This window comes from Brienomyrus brachyistius, chromosome 9 (assembly GCF_023856365.1).
Source record: "Brienomyrus brachyistius isolate T26 chromosome 9, BBRACH_0.4, whole genome shotgun sequence".
NCBI classification, from domain to species: Eukaryota; Metazoa; Chordata; class Actinopteri; order Osteoglossiformes; family Mormyridae; genus Brienomyrus; species Brienomyrus brachyistius.
In genome coordinates, this window is record NC_064541.1 from 11,938,656 (window position 1) to 11,960,036 (window position 21,381).

General features: G+C 45.4%; 3 protein-coding genes across 4 annotated transcripts in view; 1 reads left to right on the plus strand and 2 right to left on the minus strand.

Moving 5' to 3' along the window:
- The window catches only part of LOC125749095 (intermembrane lipid transfer protein VPS13B-like), a 209,711-nt gene extending 208,439 nt beyond the window's left edge, over positions 1 to 1,272 (plus strand). The window contains 1 exon segment of the mRNA XM_049025986.1: positions 53 to 1,272. Within this exon segment, the coding sequence (XP_048881943.1) occupies positions 53 to 298 (246 nt within the window). The 3' untranslated portion in view covers positions 299 to 1,272.
- Positions 823 to 16,041, minus strand: LOC125749084 (regulator of G-protein signaling 22). Of its 2 annotated transcripts, none has more exons than XM_049025963.1 (24): positions 15,860 to 16,041; positions 15,691 to 15,719; positions 13,774 to 13,836; positions 13,415 to 13,594; positions 13,168 to 13,253; positions 12,803 to 12,968; positions 10,770 to 11,338; positions 10,479 to 10,640; positions 10,177 to 10,348; positions 9,738 to 9,968; positions 9,374 to 9,472; positions 9,093 to 9,194; positions 8,735 to 8,929; positions 8,515 to 8,607; positions 8,259 to 8,425; positions 7,173 to 7,335; positions 6,366 to 6,524; positions 5,520 to 5,579; positions 5,274 to 5,435; positions 4,350 to 4,529; positions 3,753 to 3,905; positions 3,456 to 3,572; positions 3,271 to 3,376; positions 823 to 2,386 (listed from the first exon to the last, which is right to left on the minus strand). In XM_049025963.1, exons 1-24 carry the CDS (start codon positions 15,879 to 15,881, stop codon positions 2,241 to 2,243), a joined length of 3,582 nt encoding a protein of 1,193 aa, XP_048881920.1. In that variant the 5' UTR covers positions 15,882 to 16,041; the 3' UTR covers positions 823 to 2,240. The 2 variants fall into 2 exon arrangements, with proteins under 2 accessions (XP_048881920.1, XP_048881919.1); XM_049025962.1 differs by having other exon boundaries at positions 10,770 to 11,395.
- A 695-nt stretch (positions 16,042 to 16,736) lies between these two features.
- On the minus strand, positions 16,737 to 20,977 carry fbxo43 (F-box protein 43). Its single transcript, XM_049027037.1, has 5 exons — positions 20,848 to 20,977; positions 18,406 to 19,888; positions 18,197 to 18,299; positions 17,904 to 18,086; positions 16,737 to 17,258 (listed from the first exon to the last, which is right to left on the minus strand). Exons 2-5 carry the CDS (start codon positions 19,812 to 19,814, stop codon positions 17,010 to 17,012), a joined length of 1,944 nt encoding a protein of 647 aa, XP_048882994.1. The 5' UTR covers positions 19,815 to 19,888; positions 20,848 to 20,977; the 3' UTR covers positions 16,737 to 17,009.
- Positions 20,978 to 21,381: the final 404 nt, after the last annotated feature.

Consider the following 21,381-nt stretch of genomic DNA (forward strand, 5'->3'; position numbering starts at 1 on the left):
GAACTTTCCAGAAGGCCAGGAATGAACCGAGTTCCCACCCCTGACCCCGCAGGGTGACGGCGGCCGGGAGCGTCTCACGGACCAGCAGTACCAGCGGCTGGTGGACTATGTGACCCGGGCCTCCCAGCACCTGTCCCTGTCAGGAACGGCTCTGCAGCAGCCCCCGGTCACGCCCGCCGAGCGCCCAGCTGCCATCACCAAGACCTATCGCTACCTGGTAGAGTCCGCCTTCGCTCGCGTCTTCGTCAGCAAGTTCGCCATGGTCAAGAACAAGGCCTTGCGCGTCGGCTTCCACTGATCAGGAGGGGGGGGGGTGATCGCCTGTCCTCCCCCCACACCAGCCAAGCTCACCGCCGATTCCCTGAACACACCCCTCCTCCTCCTCCTCCTCAATCTCAACATTTTAGCTCTCGTAATTCTCCTGCTTGGAGAGTAGAGATTAAATCTCCAGATATGAAAAGGCCTTATACACTTTATGCAAAAGACATTTAGAGTTACTACTTGAACCAAAAATGTAATAGAGAGGGTGGGGAAAGACTTCAGTGTTTGATTTTTGAGATGGTCAGTAACATTTTTCTTGTACGCACTGGGAGTTAAGCTCGGATGTTTAAGCTTCTTTTTCTCATTTTATTTCACATGATTCCAGAAGGAAGAATCACTGTTTACAGGTGATGTGTGTAACCGGATCAAACTGGCCTGCAGCTGTTTCTGTTATGGCCTTTTGTGTGCAATATAAATATTGTTTACTGAAAAAGATACAACAGTACCAACCTAAACCAAAATGGTCCCCATTCAGAGAATGTTCTCATTAATGCCATGTGGTTCACACTCATTAAGTAAATATAGTATAAATGTAATTTTTTTACATTCGTCTTGCCAAGTCTGCTTTCTGGAAGAAAATGTATTAATGTTGGCTTTCTAAAAATGTTGACACTAAGCTTTATGTAAGAGAAGTTTTGTAAAACATATAATGCTTTTAATGGAACATAGAGATGACAATCTTATATAGTTACATATTTGCATATTTAATTCTAATAAAATGAGAACTTAAAGGTGGGAATTATTTTTAAAAAAAAGAAAATACCATATATTTGTGTACTTGGGTATCCAATAACTATCAGGATGACATTTCAAGCTAAGAATACTACAATGTATGATATGTTTTTGATTAAATTGATCCAAGTTATTATAGATTTATTTCTGAAATGCTCAGTTAATACTTTGTGTAAAAAGTTTTCATGCTATAGTAATAAAAAAATACACGCATTCTCATTTTGCACAAGTATCAATTTTGTTACAGGTAGGTTACAAAATTAACTATATATCTTGTGTACATTTTTGCTTCAGGCTACTGGTGCATGGCTGCATGCCGCTGTTCCACGGCCGACATTAGCTCTCTGGTCTCAGTGTTCTACGATGTTTCTTGCCCTATCGTCTCAGCACTCTAGAATGTTTGCTTTGTCTTTAGTCTGATTATTCCAGAAATTTTGCTATCGTCTTATTCTCTGTTCCAGTATATTTACTTAGCCTTTAGTTTCAGGCTTCTAGAATGTTTACTTTTCTTTTATTCTTCATGTTCTGGAACGTTTGATTAGTCTCAGCATTACAGAATGTTTGCTTTCCGTTTTGCCTCAGTGTTCCCGAAAGTTGGCCACTGGAGGGCGCCATGGCCTGTTCTCCATTCCCTCAGCCATGTGAGATGACTTGCAGACAGGCACAGGCAGCACTGCTCATCCTCATTTCTATTCAGTAAAGTAGCTAATCAGAAATTGAAGAAACTGGTTAAGTGAAATGTTATGCTTACTACATATTTACAGTGTTTATACCATCTTCAGGTGGATTAGACTAACACATCAATTCCCATCCACGGTTGAATTTTTCCCATGGCTGATTGTTCCCAAATAAACATTGCAGCAATATATATTTACCCCCCTAAATTGGTCCAATGAAAAATGGCCTTAAGACCAATATATTTTAATATTGAAAAGGTGACGTAGTTACCATATACTACAGCCAGCTCCTCACTTTTAAATCCATTTCCTATCGCCACACGAAGCATTTCTTTATGGTGTGGAAGTAGGAATGGGAAAAGGTTGATGGTCATTCTAGAGAAACAGGGAACCCTTTCTGAACAATGGAGTTACACTGGGGACCACTGTGTGTGGGCCGCCTGCTGTCCCGGAGCCGGTAGCATCCTGCCTTCCCTTTCTCTCTGCTCGATCTCTCCACTTGTGTTCACATCAATCTCCCCAGCAGCTGGAGTCAGCAGCAGGCGGGGCATCTTCGCCATGGACCGGCGGCGACCGCCCCGGAACCAACGGGATGGAGATCCGGACCTGGCGACGCCTCGTGCCCTTCGACCGACCGTTGCACCCAGGAGGCGGTTCTGCAGCAGGAGTGGCCGGACAGGAAGGCAGGTCAGGGGTGAGGGGCTGCAGTGCTCCGTGCTGTCAGGATGTCCGCCCGCACCCACCAGAGACGCGGCCCCCTCGATCCCCACGCCCCACTCCCCCACAGGCTAGGAGGACAGCGACCTCCACTGGACCTGCGGAAGAGCTCATTCTCCATACCTGTCAAAAAGTCGTCAGTGCCGCTAGAGCAGTTTAGTAGTTGGGTTACTCTGCTTTTATGGCACATCTCCGCAGAATGGACTGCAAACATCCTGTCAGATTAGTCATAGGCTCTGCTCTGTCCAGCACGCCGCTTCGTTAAGAGGGACAGAGCTGGCGTCCTGAAGCAGCAGCGGTCATTTGGCTTTGCAACGTGCCACATGCTCTGTGGTGCCAGCGTGGGCTTAACCCCTTCCCTGTTTAGTTCAGCGGCCACACAGATCCACACTCGTGTCTTTCTGCTGTTACACCACATAACCGTGAAGAAACAAAACAAGACTACATTTAATTTACTGGAACTAAGCGGGAAAAATAAAAACCATGCTTTCCTGATGCAGAGTGTGGGATACAAAGGGATAAGATGGATGGAAGTTTAGTATGGGTTTCTTTTTATGATTAAAGGATATTTTTCTGTGGTGCTGATGGATAACGTGCATCTAAACAAAAAAAGCTAAAGCTGTCCTGTAAGTACATGGTTATGCTGTTATCTTAACTGCAGCCTTGATACTATTTTGAAGTATGATGTAAAACAAATGTACCCTAACTGATAATACAGCTCACCCCCAAGTTTATCAAGGGAAGGCTGTCAGTCCAAACCGTGGATCGTTTCAGTCTGAGAACCATTTCTGATGATGTAATGAGCGTTTGCGGCCATGTGGACCTGTTCTGGGGACGGTGTCCGCTTCCTGCTCTGGCCTGACGTGTCTCCTGAGAAGCAGTCTCTCCTGCTCTAGCGCCACCATGTACTTGGAATAGGACCAGGACACCTGGGAGGGAGTGAATTAAGGACAGATGAGAAAGCGGGACAGGGAAGGAGGTAGGAGCGAGCCACTGCAGCTCACTCACCAGCCGCGTGGGCAGCGCCGAATCGCTGCTTCCTGTCCCCATTGTCAAATCCTCCTGGCTGCCGGAATCCCCCAGCAGACCCTCACCAAAGCTCAAATTCTGCCTCTCCGCCTCCTCCTGGTTATGGGGAAAGAGAAATCGCACACCACAGAACCAGTCATCAGAACCGTGAATCATCTGGGGCGTATGGGCCAATAAATACTACTCAAACTGTGGCCCCTTAACCTCACAATCTTTTAAATCACTTTTTTTTCCTTAAAATCAGAGATGCACCCCTATCGCAGTGTTGCCTCTTACCTGTGCCTGTTTCCCTTCTCTCTGGCGCTTCATTTCCCACTGCTGTGCTTCCTTATAGCTCTCCAGCAGGGGGAGCACCTGTGCATCCTCCACACTGCTCCTGAAAGCCAGGAACTGTGGCCACAGCTTGAACAGCTCACCCAGGACTGTCATCTGTGTAATCACAAAACCGAACACCAGAGGGAGCTGTCAGCACAAAGACCCTGTTCAGCTTGATCAGTCTTTTTAAAGGAACATCTTAACAGTCCTGCATATGCACTTGTATATTGTGTTTGTTGCTTGTATTGTTCATTAATAATAGTAAGAGTATTTGGGGGAAAATTAGCAAAAATGTATGCTGCATATTCAAAGTATTTTATATTCTTTTTCATGTCATATAAATGTGATTCAGGATCACTGCTTGATCTCCAAGATTGCAGAATGTTCTCTTAACTCAAATGTTTTCCAACGCTGGCCTTGGGGACCCCCAGTCAGTCTGCATTTTTTTGGACTATCTGGCAGGCAGCAAGAATGTGGACTGCCTGGCGGTTCCCAAGGACCGGACCGAGAAACACTGCTTTAACGACAGCATTTATCCGCAAATCAGCACTCCCAGACCTGGGCCTCTCTGAACACATAGGGCCCCAGCTCCATCCTGCGCTGCAGGATGTCCCGCGCCTGCACAGCAGGGATGCCGATTTGCAGCGCTGGTGGGATGGAGGAATCAATGAAGCAGCTGATGATAGCATCCACCTTCTTCTGGATGGTGGCTTCATCTGAGTGCGAGTGGTGCAGGTCCTGAGAGCATTCAGAAGGCAAGAGAGCATTATTCATGAGTGAAAAACGTATAAATACATATTACAAAACTGATTTATGTGCTAAATAAGATTAAGCTTATGCAAAAATGTTAGAAACCACTGATATTGCTAAATAGTCTGCCACAGGAGTGGCCAGAAAGTTGTCATTTTTGACCAATCAAAGTGAAATATATGGATGTCATGTGTCACTATAAATATATAACCTGTCATAACTTGCACTAAACCAGTCAGACACATCTTAGGTGAGACTCAGTTTGTCCATCCATCCATCATCGTAGCCACTTATAACCCATTGGGGTCACGGGGGCCCCGGAGCCTATCCAGGGAACCAACTGTGGATGGGCGCCAACACACCGCAGGGTGTGCACAGACACACACGGCCAATTTAGAAATGCCAGTCGGCCTACTCTGCACGCTTTTGGACTGTGGGAGGAAACCGGAGCCCCCGGCGAAAACCCAGCAGTCTCCACGGGGAGGGCGTGCAAATTCCACATAGAAAGGACCCAGGACGGAACCCAGGACCTTCTTTCTGTGAGGCAACAGTGCTAACCATGGTGCCACTGTGCCCCCCACACTCAGGTTAGTTTTTGCTTGCATACAAACTAACGTTAAAATGACCTTTTCTCCTGCTTGTTGTTTAACCTGTTGAGATCTGACTTTTCCACCACACTGATCACCCACAGCGTGCTGTGTGTGTGTGTGTGCTCTGCAATAAGGGACGTACCTTGTACTTCTGCACCTCCAGCCAAAAGAGCACCCCGTTTTCCAGGAAGTCCCCCTTGAGGGACACAAAGTGCTGAAACTGCCAGCAGGTGACTGGGTTGAGCAGTGCCTTGCGGAAGGCCAGGATCTCTTTGGATGTCGCCATCCAAGCACTGTCCGTGAGCTGCAGGAGCATTAAAGCACTGTGATTGGCTGCTGGTAGGGTGTCCTCCTACACACGGAACCTTCAGATGCTGTCGGGCCTCACCTTCCACATCTCCTTCTTCTTCCGGTTCCGAAAGAACATCTGGTCCTCCACATCCTTTACCTGCAGCAGAACACTGCATCTCAGCCATAATGCAAGGCATCCCCCTTACTCGGTCTCTCTTCAGGACCTTAAGCAGTATCTCATTATTCCCTTACATACGAGAACCTAAAAACTCAACATACATAGACAGGGTTGACTTCAAACCCCCAGCCCTGGAGATATGAGCTAGCAGTACTACCCACTGCACAATCATGACACCCCCTACAGGATTTATAATGAACAAAACATGACTAATTGGTAATATAAGTATTAATATATGTGATATACAATCAATATTAGCTATACAGACACTCCTCTACTTACGAGCTTTCAAGTTACGAACTTTCAGACATACGAACAAAAAGGACTGTAAGCCCAAACTATGTTCACTGGGCTCCCGTTTCCTGTCCGCGACAAAAAAAAAATTCTGCACACCAATTCCGCCTAGTACGACTTATGGCCACTACTCCCGCCGAGCAGCAGTGCAGCGTGCATACTCCCAGCATCCTAGGTCTTTGTACTAGCGTATACCCTTAAAATGATGTTGAATAACGAACAGCCATTCGGAAGGTAACTCATTCGTGAGTAGAGCGTCTGTATACTGGTAGTTGGCATTTTCAAATAACATCCTACTTTCTCTCTTGAGGCAGTAGTATAAATTCATATATATCTTTTTAATTAATGAATACATTGTATGACAGCCATTGCCTTCCATCATGCTATTGTGAGCCCCCCCCCCCCCCCCAGAGTCTTGCATGTAAACATCCCTTATTCTGAATGCCCACCCACACCATAGGCTGACCCCACCTGTGACCTCTGGCGCTCTGCAAATTGTGGAGTGGCCAGGAAGAGGGGCAGCCACTTCCTCTCGATGCGCCGCCTCGCCTGGCTCTGCACCTCCGCCAGCGCGGGCGCCGAGAGGCGGCAACGGAGGATCCGCCCCCAGCCGCCACACAGGCGAGTCATCTGTTACCCATACAGCAGATAAACGTGGGGAAAGCACAGCCCAAACACACAGAGAGACACAAACGCTTGTGTCACTATCATTGTATTAATTAACTAACAGTAAATTCTTAACCCCAAATCTGAAAAACACATGTAGGAAAGGGCATGAGACAGAATATGAGGACAACAAGCTACCACTAGGCCTCCCCGGTGAAGCCAAGGGGAGGTCCTCATGTTTATCCAATATTATCAGCCCAAATCATTCATCAAGTCCATCCATACGCAATCACACATTATGCGCAATTTAGAGATTCCAATTCAGCTGATTGTGGGCTGAAACCAGGCAGACTGCTTGAATAAGACATTTATATATTTTGCTGAGGCTTTTGTCCCAAACAGCACATTGCAAACATGCCTGCTGTAAAGTTGTCAACTTGGCTTAAGTGCAGCTAGGGTGAGTTTCCAGTGAATACCCAGGTACAGCGTAAGCAGTGTTAGAGCAGGAGACACACAACAATTTCTAACAAGGCAACAGTGTAATAAGACTATTCACTAACCAGGAGTGCAACATTCAGGAAGTGCAAAGATGCATCAGGCTAGTAGAGGAATCAAGGCATTTCTTGAGGGTGGAAACAGAATCTGATTAGAGGACGTGAGACTAAGCCTGACCTCTTCCTGTTCCTCTCTGCTCGCTGGGCTGCCAGGCCCGAAGTAGTACTTCCTGTTCAGGTATTTACTCCTGAATGCCTTACAGCTGTCCTCCCTCTGCGCTTTGTCCTTCTGAGGAATCTTCCGAAGCTGCTCAACATCCAACCAGCAGGCCAGGTCCATGCTGTACACAAAAAAAAACACACAATTCAAATCCAAGCGCAATGGTTGGTAATTTCAGGTGCCCCACACACAAGTCCCAGCTGTCTTTCAGCTTCTGATTGACTGAACACACCTGATCCAGGTAATCAGTGTGTAGGGCAGGGAGAGCTGGAGAACAAGCAGGGCAGTGGGTCCCGAGGACCGACTCAGAGAACCACTGCCCTAATCCCACATTTAATCACTGTTAACCATCTTGAAACAATATGTTTCAGTAAGGGGGGTAAATTGTATCATTTAAAGTCTGCTTCATGCCAGACACATACACATGTTGTGGGAATTAAATACCAGGAGAAGCAGGTAATATTAAAACCTCCGAGAGGATAACAGTGTGCTCATGAAAACACAGCTGCTGAATGAAAATGCCAAATGCCAAAATCCACATAGAGCTGGTTAGCTGCTTTTAAGAGAATTAAACAAAACCCGTCTGACCAGACCCTAAACGACAGCAGTTCTGATAGATGTAACCTATTTATCTAGCACATGTTTTGATCTAAAGCAGTGTACAGTTGGGAAGGCTGGGTGAGACGATCCCCAGAGAAATTGGGGGTTAAAGGGCTTGCCCAGGTGCCCAACGGTGAAATCACTCTGCCAAAGCCTAGGATTCAAACCTGCGACCTTCTGATCACAGGTACAGCATCCTAACCCGCAGGTTTGACGAAGTCATTTACACCCTCTGCTTCTTCTGGCGATTTAGGCCAAGTGAAAAATTCCTTCACTCTGTGTTTTAGAACCATCTAATCGAAATGACGTGCTATTCTCACCACAGCAAACATGGTTCTGTATACTCGGCAAACTCAGGGTATCCGCATCTTGATCAAGAGATGAAATCAGTAAATATCTTTCAACCTGCTCAGTTTCTATGACAGACACGACAGCACCCCTTACATGGCAGAGTTCTCCTCAAGGAAGGACTGGAAGTGCTGGATTTCCAGACGGTGGCGCAATATGGACCCAAAACGGTATCTACGGAATTCCTCTGGAACCTTCTCCCACAAGTCGGGGTCTTTTAAGACTGGCTCTTGAGACGGAGGCTGGTTCTCTTCCAGTGTGCTCTGCACAGACATGTTAGGGGTTGAGATGCAAAATGAAGGAAACAAGAACAATCATCTGCAGAACTACCAGCAACCACCAGGGGGCTCACCTGCTTCAACCTGCTCTGGTACTTCCTGTGTAAAGCCTGCAATTTCCTGTAGTGTGGTGTGTCCACATACCGGGTCTCTTTCTGCAAACCAACCTGGGATGGAAAATAGTAAAACACACCCTGTGGGTCAGCTAATCTTAAATAGAAATTATGTGAAATGCCCGCAAAGCCAGTGACACAGTGTAAGTGAAGGTCATGACCTGTGACAGCGGGTACAGACCCTCTTAAAGGCACAGGCTTCCTCTGCAACCAGCAGTCTCCAGGGCTCCCGAAGAACAGTCAAAACATGCTCTTCCGCTTGGTCAAATAACTCCTCAAAGGGCGGACTCAGGCCAGCATACACCAGCCGTCTGCAGTCTTCCCCGGCCCCAATGCTCATCTGTGCTTTGGAGCACAGGTATGTGGAGTACAGGAACTGAGAGGGGTCAAAATTCATCAAAACGCAGTCAATAGGTGGATCAGGCCTTGATGATTGGCAGTCTAAGGCCATGCGACACTTTCCCACCACTCCCAACAATGCCATGCCCCAACAGATCCTGCACATCCCACTCACAGTTCCCTATGTAGGTGAAACCTGCCTGTGCCTGCCGCTGCAGTTTGAAGGGATCAGGCCCGTCCAGGAAGAACAGACTATGGTACCTCTGCAGGTCAGACCAAAAATGGATGGCATTCTGCCACAGCTGCAGAGAAAGATCAATGTCAGAACCCGGTAGAATTGACATTAGATTTATTATTTTCATTCCCTTCCAAAGAAGACTTTGAACAGTCAGATCAGTCTGCATTTCAGTGATAATATTTTATCACATTTATACAGCTGTCTTCTCGGCAAATCCGTGGGCAACCGCTGCTTGGCCAATACCTGGTTTCCTGAACGCTCGCAAAAGCGCAGGAAGCAGAACCCCGCCTGCGGCCCGCAGCGCAGGGCCCGCAGCATGTCGTCCGTGCTGGCCCCACCTGCCTGAGCCCCCAGACACACACAGGAACATACAAAGAGCCATCAGCCACAAAAGCTGTGAAGGTCCCCACTCAAAGCATCATGGGTAGCCAGCTCACTGTTAGCAGTGATCAGAATCAATTCACAACTTCATAAAGCAGCCGCAGTACAACTGCAATGCAATGGAAATATGGCGATGATCAACAATACCTGCAACAGCAGCAGTGCCACAAGTATGAGTATCAGCGGTAGCAATAGTAGCAGAGTATTCTCAGCATTGTTGGCCTACCTCTGGCTCTTCAATGATCTGCATCTCCCTCTTTGCACTGTGATCCAAGGGTGGAATCTCCTCTAAAGTGCACTCAACAGCACTTGACAGGCACTTGATTGAAGGAGCCCAGTGCCTTATGGGATGTGTACTGGTTGACACAGGCTGCAGACTAACACTCCATGCCGAATGCTTCGGTGGCCTGAGGGGCCTCCACTGGAAATCAGCCTTCCCAGTCAGCACCGGTGAAGTCTGACACATACACCACACACAGGCATCAAGATGACCAGCAAAACCACTGCTGGCTCTCTGCTAAATTCCATTAAACCAGAGTAATAAACAAAGAGTCAATGCAGGGCGCAGGAACACAATGGCATTCACTTGTGTGCATGTGGGACTGCACTGAAAACAGCACTAAATACTTCTGTAGGGTTTGGATTAATTCTACTTGCTGACTAACAGAGGGAGCGTTCCAGGACATGGGGTGACGGTGCAGCCCAGAGCATACGGCGAGGGCCCCGGGGTAACGGTCGAAGCTTGCTGGCGGCCACAGCAGCTGCTCTTTCCAGAGCCTCATGTCAAGCACGCTGCCTTCACTTTGGGTTGAGCAGACCATCCAGAACCTCGGGCACCTGAGCATGAACCGACCAATCAGGATTGTGAAAGTTAAAAGAAAAACCATCACAAAATAAGAGAAAGGAAATTAAAATAAGCACATCATAAGTACGGCAGTTTATTGGGTAACAGGACTTTGGTTCTAACCAGTAGAGGAGCAGGGACTTTGTTATCTGTGCCTGGACAAGACGTAATTTGTCCTCCCTCCAGCAGAGGGTGCTGGTTATTCCCAGCCTGGACAGCAGCTCCACACTCAGTGTGTAGGGTCCAGCGCTCAGCAAGTACTGGTCTTTCATCTGAACCAGGTGTCTGTCCCAAAGATGTACACAATAAACAACTATCTTGAATCTGTATCCCCTTTTAAGAAAGAGACCAGATATAAAAATACATGAACATTTTGTTTAACAGAAATTTACTTCAAACACAAGAATAAGATACCTGTTTTTGCTATGTTGGTTCTGAAGAGTTTTTAGTCGTTCAATATCCATCCAAAGGTAGAAGAGTTTCTCTCCTGGTGTTCCCTGTAGAAAGCTTTTAAATTCCTCTAGGCCATAATAGGAGTCATGGAGGTAATCATCAAGGAGACTATAGTCATCGTGACTCTCGTCTTCCTTGTTGACCGTCTCTGAGGTTACACTCTCCTCTGCTGGCTGAGTAGGGTTAGTGACTGGGGCCCCACCAAGGAGGTTTTCAACACATGGCTCTGTTGGTTCCTGAAGTGATGACCCTGACCCATAAGCCTTGCAGTTCTGTTTGCCTTCCTCCTCAGAGACAGCACCCCTTAGGACCCCCTGAGCAAAAGATGTGCCCATGTTCACCGTAGCTCCACTGCTTCTGGAGGTGAGGCCGGTCAACCTGGTCTCCATAGGTCTGATGTGCTTCTGTGCTTCACAGTCCAAGAACAAGGAGGCAAAGGTGGGTTGTTCCGTTTCTGGGTTTTTAGAGGAGGATGGTGGGAATCCATGGCTGCTAGCAGGGTCTGTTGCTGGGCTGACTGGACCTCCTTCCTTCAGGTAACACATAAGATCCTGGACTGACTGGGTGCTGAGCAAGGCCTGACTTTGCTTATCCAGTGAAAAACAATCACAGATACCCGTCACAGTGGGATGTACATGCACAAAATTACAAATTACAATGCAGCCTTTAAGTTCTGTGAAAACCAAGCAAATGGATCTCTGTCGAACATTTTAATATATTTGATAGCAGCCTCATAATGTTGTCAGGTCAATTTCAGGTTACTTTATAACAGCCATTTAAACGCCAAAGCCAGGTATCATAAGCTGTTATAAAGCCTAAAGCTAAGACAGTAAAAAGGCCACGGGGCATGCGACAGCATGTCTACAGTCTCATGTCTCCCGCTCAGTAACGGTCAAATGCTGTTAATTGTAACCAGTCTAAGTTGTTCTGCAGTGATGGAACACGACTCTGTTGTGGCAGTAATGGTGAACACATGTGCCAAACTGCAGGGATTGCACTTGCATTTTTAGCCCAGCTGCATGTGCTGTTGTCCCCAGGTCCAAACCCTGTGATGAGGTCATGTGCCTTCCGACACTAGAAAACTCTATGCGAGCCGTGATCACTGTCACCTGCTCTGCCGGGTTCTGTTATGGATCATATGAACATAAAACATGCTGATGAAATAAAGTGCTAATGACATTTATTCAGGAGGAGAGTAGCACCATATACGGAAGGTAAAAAAAAAAAAAAAAATCATGCTGCCTATTGTTATATAAAAATAAATCCTACCTATAAATATTTCTTCATAAACAGTCATTTAAATTGACTTCTGGAACAAATACAGAAAAACCCAGAAATGCAAAAAACTGGATAATTTTATATGCTTCAGCTGAAGAGGACAACTGTTTGATATTTAAAGTTAATGCCGTTTATTGCTTGGTTGCCTTTTATGAAACATACAAAGAGACCAGTTGGTTTTCCAACAGTGTATGATGTTCATTCGGCCTCTAATGAGTGAAATCAGAAGACTTTGTTACCCAAACAAAAAAAAATCCATACTCTTGCCAGCTTACTGGCATTCATTTTTGATTGGTTGCTGGGTATTAAATTTTGTGGGGACAGATTTGAATTCTGACAAGCCAGGCTTGTTTTCCATAAAGAAATCTAATTATATACCTAATTAGAACAAGAGCACCATTGTTAAAAATCAAAATGGAAAAATATGTTCTTTGTATTTGAACCTTAGGTTTCTTAGATGTTGTTTTGCCAGTTAATTTTCATTTATACAGCTGGATATTTTACCAGACCAGATTCCAGGCTAAGGTCTTCCTCAAGGGTACAGCAGCAGACCCCCTTTTGAAATTTGAACCAACATCCTTCAAGTAACAAGGCCATGTCCATAACCAGCTGCTGCCATTTTTACCCAGCTAATCCAAATAAGTTCTATTAACATTGGTACAGCACCAGTCTTCAATGCTGAGATTAACTACGGTGCGGCAGAGTACCCTAATTACCTGGCGGAGAGAGGCGTAGTGCATTGTCCCGAGTAATCTGTTCCCATCTTTCCCAGAGGACCAGGCTTTGGTCTCTGGGCTCACTGCCCAGGGCCGGTACATGGGGTCCACCAGCAGCCTCTGACTCGAGTTGACATTGTCCACCTGAGACAGCAGTTTAGCCAGCCTGCAGCAGAACATCGGGAACAGATGCTATCAAGCAATATTCCATTTCTTAATAGGAAGCATGGGGCAGTACAAAAGAATAAGAACCGCGAGTGGAAACATTCAGGGAATATGACAGCATGACCAGAAACTCTGAAACAGTGGAAGAGCATTTCTGTGTTGCAAACAGAAAATCCACTTGGAATACCACTGTTTATTACCTATATTCGAAGTAGTAATCACTTCTCAGAAATAAAGGAAGCCTTTCCTTCTTTATCCACTGCACTCCTTGTTCTCGATCCAAACACTGGAAAACAAAGTTGCCGCAAGAACCATACAAATAATCATTGTATGGTCTTGTAAGAAAACCTGACATTTTTTTCCTGGGCTGCTCAAAGGAACAGCCAGACTGTTTCCTTTGAGAGAAGCTGTAATTTCTCTGTGTGCGTCTGTTCCACATGAACCCACCTGCACTGTGTAGGTATTGTCAGGCAAAGTGTAGGGGGGAAGTAATGTTCTGTGGGGGAGTGGGTCAGATTTATACTTTAACAGTGCAGACTTTATCCTCTTCGATACAGACTCTGCAACATCACTGACAACCTCAAAAGCCCCAGTGTGCTTGTTGAACATTAAAGGTTCAGGAAGCCCCTGTTGAAAATTAGGAATACATATTTTAAATTACAGGTTACCTACTACAAAACTGGGCTATCATTACCAAAACTCAACCAACCAACAAAAAATGATCTACAGCTTGTTTCAGTTCTGATTTTAGGTATATACACAGTAACCTAAGATAGGCTGTCCGTTTGTACCAGTGACACACTTACCAGAAGATTTAAAAACTCATTGAAATAGTGCACCAGGAGGTCATCAAAGGCCAGGTACGGCTCCTGCACAACAGTAATAAAAGAAGTGAACAGTGTTTGTTCCCTGCTCTCCTCTGTGCCAGAGGACAATTATACACATACAGTTACATTTTAATTAATCTGAATTCCTAAAGGAGGAGTAGATTCGATTACATGAACTTTATTGATCCGAGAGGGATATCCTTGAGAATACAGCAAGTGGACAGAGCACAGGCGGTACATGTAGCGCGGCACAGGCCAAGAGCAGACAGTGAAGAGAGCAAACAAGTAAACGTGGTGCAAACAATTAAAAAAAATTGAAAGACCTTGAAAGAAGATTGAAGAAAACTGAAAAAACAATACTAAAGAGTATAGATGAAATAAATGCATCCATGCATTATCGTGACCGCTTAATCGCGGAGGGCCCGGAGCCCATACGTACCGGGGCGGACGCCAACACACCGCAGGGCGCACACACTCACCCAAGGTGAAATAAATGTTAGGAGAAAATAATAAAGCGAGCGACAGGTACCGAGAATTGAAGCTTAGATGAATATATTTCATACGTCTGGTCCACACCGTCTTTTCGGTAGTTTTGATTATATCTTTTGATTTTATTTAGTGAAGGCGTTACTGGGATAGCCTACGTTGATAGTGTGATCGTTGTCAATGGCCATTCTTGCAGTTTTACGTTGCACACGCGGTGTATAATGACTGACGGCGAAAATGCGGACCTGCTTTCTGTTGCTACAACAGCTGTGACTGACATGCAGCCGGCAGCCCGAGCAAGTTGTAAACATGTGTTGTGCCCTAAACTGCCCCCCTGCCACAGATTGCCTCCTCTGACGTCATCGCTCCTTTTAAAGGCAAAGCCGCTTCTCCAGCGCAACAGAAGCGAACGCCCGCTGTAAATTCATTTTCTTGCCATAAACTGACTGAAAAAACTCAAAGTAGTTGTTTTTTGTGCCTTTTTTACATTTAAGTTATAATTCACAACCTCCTGTAATTCGTCACAAGTGTGACGGTAACTTTTTCATTAAAACGCTACAGTAATGCTTTTCTTCTGGACAATGCTCGTCTGTGCAAATACAGTCGCTTCAGTTGCAGGAAGGGACTGATTTAGTTGAAAGATATTTTTGATGCTTTGTTAACTCCATTCTGCTGAAAATTTTCTTCTATTCTGTCATCGTATAATATTATACAAATAAGCGGTAAATATGAGTAACTGGTTTTCCTTATGGCCCAGCCCAAAGTAATTTCTACAGCATAAATAAGTGGTAAATATGAGTAACTGGTGCAAGTTTGTTGCATGTGGGATTTTCCCAGCCAGAGTTAGACAGGGGGGGCATTTTGTGGCAAGGTGGCCTGCTATAAAATGCACCCCCCCCCCCCCCCCCCGCTAGAATCTTTTCCTTATGGCCCAACCCAAAGCATTTTCTACAGCACAAATAAGGGGTAAATATGAGTATCTGGTGCAAGTTTGGTGCATGTGGGATTTTCCCAGCCAGAGTTAGACAGGGGGGGCATTCTGTGGCAAGGTAGCCTGCTCTAAGATGCCTCCCCCAGCTAGAATCTTTTCCTTATGGCCCTTTGAGTGCCATATTGACTACTTTGAGTTTTTTCAGTCGGTTTAGGGCAAGGAAATGAATTTACAGTGAGCGTTCGCTTCTGCTGCGCTGGAGAAGCGGCTTTGCCTTTAAATGGAGCGATGACGTCAGGGGAGGCAATCCGTGGCAGGGGGGCAGTTTAGGGCACAACACCGGCTTCCCGATACCGGGAGATCCCAACTTTATCTAATTACATGTAGCCACAAAGCTTCCTTTATTGGAGAAACGGGGAAATTATTTTACTCAACAATCGTTAACAGGATTTCCAAACTTTACAATGAGAAATACTTACGAAGTTGTCGTCCGATATATCCGGAGGTTCTGAAAAGAAACAGAAAATGTTTAAGTTTTATCATCTTCAAAAACATAATGAACATTGGTGATCTGAGATTTCATTAAAATTCCTAAAAATTAAAAACGAATGCTATTGCTCCAGGTCAAAGTGCGTATGGCTGTTTTACCTGTAGTAAGAATCTTAAGCATTTTGTAGCCGCATGAAGTTTGTGGTTGAAATTAAGACCCTTTCAGTTGCAGGGGTCGCTGGTCACCGGACGGTAGGCAGAGCCGAAAGTCGCTCCTAGTGCTTTGGCAGCCGCCTATAAATGTTGTCTCCCCGGAGGTTGCTATGGAAGTGGAGCGCAGTCATTCGGGGAACCTCGGACAAGCCCCGACGCCAAGCCCATAAACCGGCGCGTCTGCGGCTCATGTGCCACTCAGTCATTTCCAGGGTTGCCAACTTTGGTCAGCTGGCTGGAGTGAGATTTTCAATTCGAGACAAGTCAGCACACACATGCGTACGCATTTACATGTATGTAATAGTTTTATTGCCTTTTTAACTAATCTGTAGTGTTTTCAAACTGCCTCAACGCCTTTGATGTAGCTTATTTTAGGTTTATAACGGAACAACATCGATTCGGCGTGATTCCTCGCGTGCGCCTGAAAGCATGAGAGCTGGCTACCCTGCATTTTAACGTCTTCTATCAGCCATATCGAACCACTGGCATTTTACCACAAAATATTCTACATTTAACACTGAATGCGCGTTAGATGACAGCCTATGACAAATGGACTTCCAGGACGATATCACGTTTTTAGTCGTGGTGATATAAAACGACTATTCCTGTTTTTTGTAAGAGGTCTGAATTTTAGTTTATCTAAATATTTGTACAGGTCGTTACACATCATTTGGGATCTATCAGGCAGCTTAATCTGGTTTAACCCTTAAATGCTCAATGGAAATTCCAGTTTAAGGTGGTTTGCCAGCACTCCGGCTACTCTGATTTCTCGAACACAGTACAAGATATGATATGTAAACTGACATTTCAAATTCCTTTGAAATGAGATGTTAAAAACAAGCTTTATTAAAACAGTATAGATGTAGTCAAAACTTGTCAAAACTATGCACAACACCATGTTTGAAGGAAAAAAATACATTCTGTACATTACAGATACAGAGAGAAACCAATTTACATGCGTGATTGCCAGTGATTTCTCCCAAGACGTCTCAGATTCATAATTTAAAAACACATAAAACCAAACTGTAAAAAACTCCAACGATAAGCATCACAAACATATACAAACTCTCCCCCAACTCACTACACAGACAGCATCTCACAACCTTCTGAGGTTGCGTTTGCTTTCAGCACTCCCCGGCACCACTTCCTTCTTGCCATGACGTTTGGCCGACCCGCTCGCACACTCTCTGGACCCGTGATAAGCACACATACACCAGGCGCAAAACCGGTAGGCACAGTCTTCCTGACTACAGAGGCCCTCCCCCCTGAAGGAGTGGCACTTGGCAGGATGTTGACATCTTGGACATGGTTTGAGGCACTCATCATGGAAGAGGGTTTTAGCAACCTGCAGGACAAGGAAGAGCATAAATTCCCAAAAGCACAGTCACTATGCTAGTCCACATTTTGCTAGAGCCTCAAACCACGGTGTTTAAAGGGGTAGTTCACCCCAAAACTGACAAAAGACTTCACTTGGGAGAATGAGACGTCACTTCCTGCAGGACTTTGTAATAAGCAGTTCAATGTAGGAATTATTTTCTTCTAATAAACTACATTGTAACATTGCGCAGGACACACAACCATGAGCACCCCCACCTATAGCTTCTGCAGTGATATGATTGATGTGTGAAGTTCAGAAGAAATTAGTTCCTACATTAAGCTGCTTACAACAAAGTCTGTGGATCGAGTAAACAGGTCATGATTTTTGCCAAGAAATATTGTCGTTGAATTTTTCAAAATTGCTTTGATCCCCACAGAAATAATGTCATTCACATTTCTACGGCCAATATCTATAAAAACTAAGCAACTGCCAGCAGAACTTTCTAGGTGGATAGACGACACTACAGCCTCTCTAAAGCTTATTTTTTTAAGTTTTGGGCTGAACTGCCTCTAAGTGATTTCAACCTTATATTTCATTTACATATTTACCGGAACACTTAACTGGTCAAAGACTTTTGAGCAGTACAGGCCACGATATCAGTCACTCTCTCACCTGTAGGAACTTGTCCCGCTTGCTGTCTGAGTGCGTCGGCCTGACTTGGGTTGCAGAGCTGCTGCCTGATACTGGTGTGCGAACACTTGCTTGTTTGGATTGGGCCTGAACGAACTTCAGAGGAGACCTGCTTAGGAGACTCAGTCTTGTCTCTGCATCTGGAACATGGGCTGCACTGCCCAGCTGCAAAAACATAGGGAGCAAGTCAGGAACTTTTACAATGAACAAAATTCATGTTGCATTAATCAAATGACTTTTGTGATGAGAGCTGGAGATGCTTCAAATGCTATTACCTTAAGTGCCATCTTTAGTTCCCTCAAGTGGTATCTTCTCCGCCGACACGCCATCTTATCTTGTGAAATTATTTCATCCCAGACACTACTCACTTGTCCAAAACTTAAAATGCACAACAGTACAAGATGCAATTGTAAATAGGTTAGTTTTCACACATTTGTATAACTTGATGCATAGTTGCTAACCTACAAAACAGTACTCAAAATACCTGTAGATATCTTTAGAGGAAAGCAAATTAAAAATCCTTTTCAAGATGTGCTGGAGATTCCTAATCTTTAGCTCCCTGAGGATGTCCAGCTTCTCAAGTCCCATCTTCCTCCCTATGAGACCCGTTAGAGGGTTGGTCATTACACAAGACTGGCCACCCTCTGGTGACATGCGCAACTCCTCAAGGCTAAACTGGGGCTGCAAATACTTGGCAGTCTTCTGACAGATGGCATGTACCACCTGCAGTGCAGGTGTCAGGGAGAGGTCCTCAAGCTTTACAGTGGTGGCTCCAATAGGAGTTTTCTCCAGAAAGAGTTCATGGTCTTCCTCTGTGGCATAGGCCTCTTGTCCCTTAGGCGTTGGTTTTACCTTTCCCGCCACCAACTCAGTCACCCTGATCTCTTCCTCAGATTGTGAACCTCCCTCCCGAAGCGTTGGGAGTCTGCGTTGACGTTCCAATTTGGTCCGTCGCCTTAGTTCGGCCAGTTTTGGAGTCTCCTTGGCTTTGGAGGCTGACTGAGGCAACAGTTCCTGGAATGAACCATCATGGTCCACCGAGGAGTCCTGCGATTTGTTTAGCGAGGTGAACCCACTGTCCTCAGAAACCGACATGTCCAATTTAGAAACCGGAGTGAAAGAGGGTGTGCTCAAAACACTCAGACTGTCAACAAGGTTTGTAGCAAGATTTACAGGAGTATGGAAGGTTTCATCTGTAGACATCAAAAGCTTGCTATCACATGGAGTCTTTGGGGTTAGGAGGCTTGGGAGAGAGTAAATGATGCTTTCACTGAGATCAGCTTCACCTGCAAGGAATTCTGTACCCTGTCCCTCAAAACGAGGAGGCTGAGTAACATTGTGGCTTCCGTCTTCAAGCGTAGAGGACTTCACTTGGGAGAATATGAGACGTCGCTTCCTGCAGGACAAGGTCATTTCTTCAGCTTTCAAAGTGCTGGTTGCTAATGCCTCAAATAGCCCGCTATCAGGAGAATCAAAGATTTCCGTGGACAGATCTCCTTCTGTCCCAGGCCTTGCAGACATAAGAGGCCTGCTCTCTGGTGTTTTTGTGTTAGCCGTCTTGCCATCTGTAGCAGCTTTAGACATGAGAAGTCGTCTTCTGAGACCAGCATCTTTTTTGTGTACTTTAGGAGTCTCACAATAGGAAGTTAAAAAAGTGCTCTCTTTGCTCTCTGCAGACCTAAAGAAGTCTTTTGGACGATTCTTTCTAGGTGTACGAGATGAAAATTTAGCTGGATGATATTGCGAAAGGTTTTCTTTTGGTGTATCATGAAGTGCTTCACTGGCCTTGGCTTCTGAGATGTGCGGTGCTTCACTGAATCTACTGTCCTGACAAAATGCATTATGCTTGCTTTTAATGCTTTGGAGAACATGAGAACTGAAGATCTCATCCATGTCTCCTGGCCGAGGCTGGATTCAGACCAGCAGCTGCAAGCAGATTTGATTAAAACGACTCCTGCCAAGGTCAACTGAAAAAGATCAAGATTAAAGTTAGCCATATTTGAAAAACATGAATTTTAAACAAGATAATGCTGTTGTAGTGGAACACCAAATGAATTAAATATAGCATGCACTGTTCAATTATAACAAATCAGGTTTATTAGACTGGACAGGCAATAATGAAAGTATAAAATTATAGAGGAGGTAAATCGCAATGCAATTCAAAACAATGGCAGTGATCATATCGGGCAACAGCATTCCCTATAGACAAAAAACATTTGCTACGTACAAAAGCAGGCATCCAAACGGTCACCCAGCAAGAAAACACTCGATTGCAAGCTATACATTACCGAGCAAAAACCATACCAACAATTACCAAGTACAGCTGCAGAATTACTCGTTTCCCATAGACAAAGGGGAAATCTAGTTTATAAAATACCTTTGTTTTACTCATGAGAATTTGACTAGCGGGTAGTTTTTGAAACAGTCTATGGCAACGTTTTATTCAGTATCAAGGTGTCCACGTCACAACCTCAGTTAAATCGGCTCCCTCATACACATTTGATTCCCTGCGGATCCCACTCGCCCGCTCAAACTGCGCGAACCAAGCGCCAGAGAGCGGCTCCCGCCCCCCGCCTGAGCCAGGGCTGCCCGCGGGAGCGCGCGAAGCGCGCGCCGCTCTGGCGGTTACGTTAAAATGTTTAAATGCCCCGCGACCGGCAGTCAACATGGCTGCTATTGCAAAATGTTTAAATGTCCCCGGCAGTCAACATGGCTGCTGCTGCACTTGACAGTTACTTAATACCCGTAAGGCAAATTTCAAGTTCTCTCCACCATCCTCCAAACCGCACATTGTCCATATTTTGCATTTAATGAGAAACCATTAACATCAACTTAAAAACAGTCCGGAAAATATTGGCGATTTAGGTAATGCAGACACTGTTGCACGACTGATTCCCTTACGTTAAGCAAATTGTCATTTACTTACTTTTTGAACAAACCAAAGAGGGAGGAAAATGAGACTGCACTGCCGGCTAAAGCGACGTTCCCATGTTACGGTAGACGGCCAGGCCGCTAACAGACTGAAATAACCTTTCCCGTCACGTTCAAATTTGGAGCGTGACAGTTTGATTGGCTCGTCGGCTTCCGCGCTGCCCTCAGCGCGACAATTTGATTGGTTCGGCGGCTACCGCGCTGCCCTCAACGTGACAGTCTGATTGGGTCGACGGCTTCCGCGCTGCCCTCAGCGTGATAGTCTGATTGGTTCGGCGGTTTCCGCGCTGCCCTCAGCGTTACATTCTGATTGGCTCGACGGCTTCCGCGCTTCCCTCAGCGTGACAAGCAGCAGGCGACACCTATCATTCACCGCTACTGAACCTGTTACATTGCTTTAGAAAGCAAGATATTGTATTTTGTTTTTATTAAAATTAGAAATATTTAATTTAAAATGTTTTTGTAAAGTGAAACATGCCGCCCATTTAGGTATGCAAGGGTAATACGAGATACAGTATTAATTTCACTC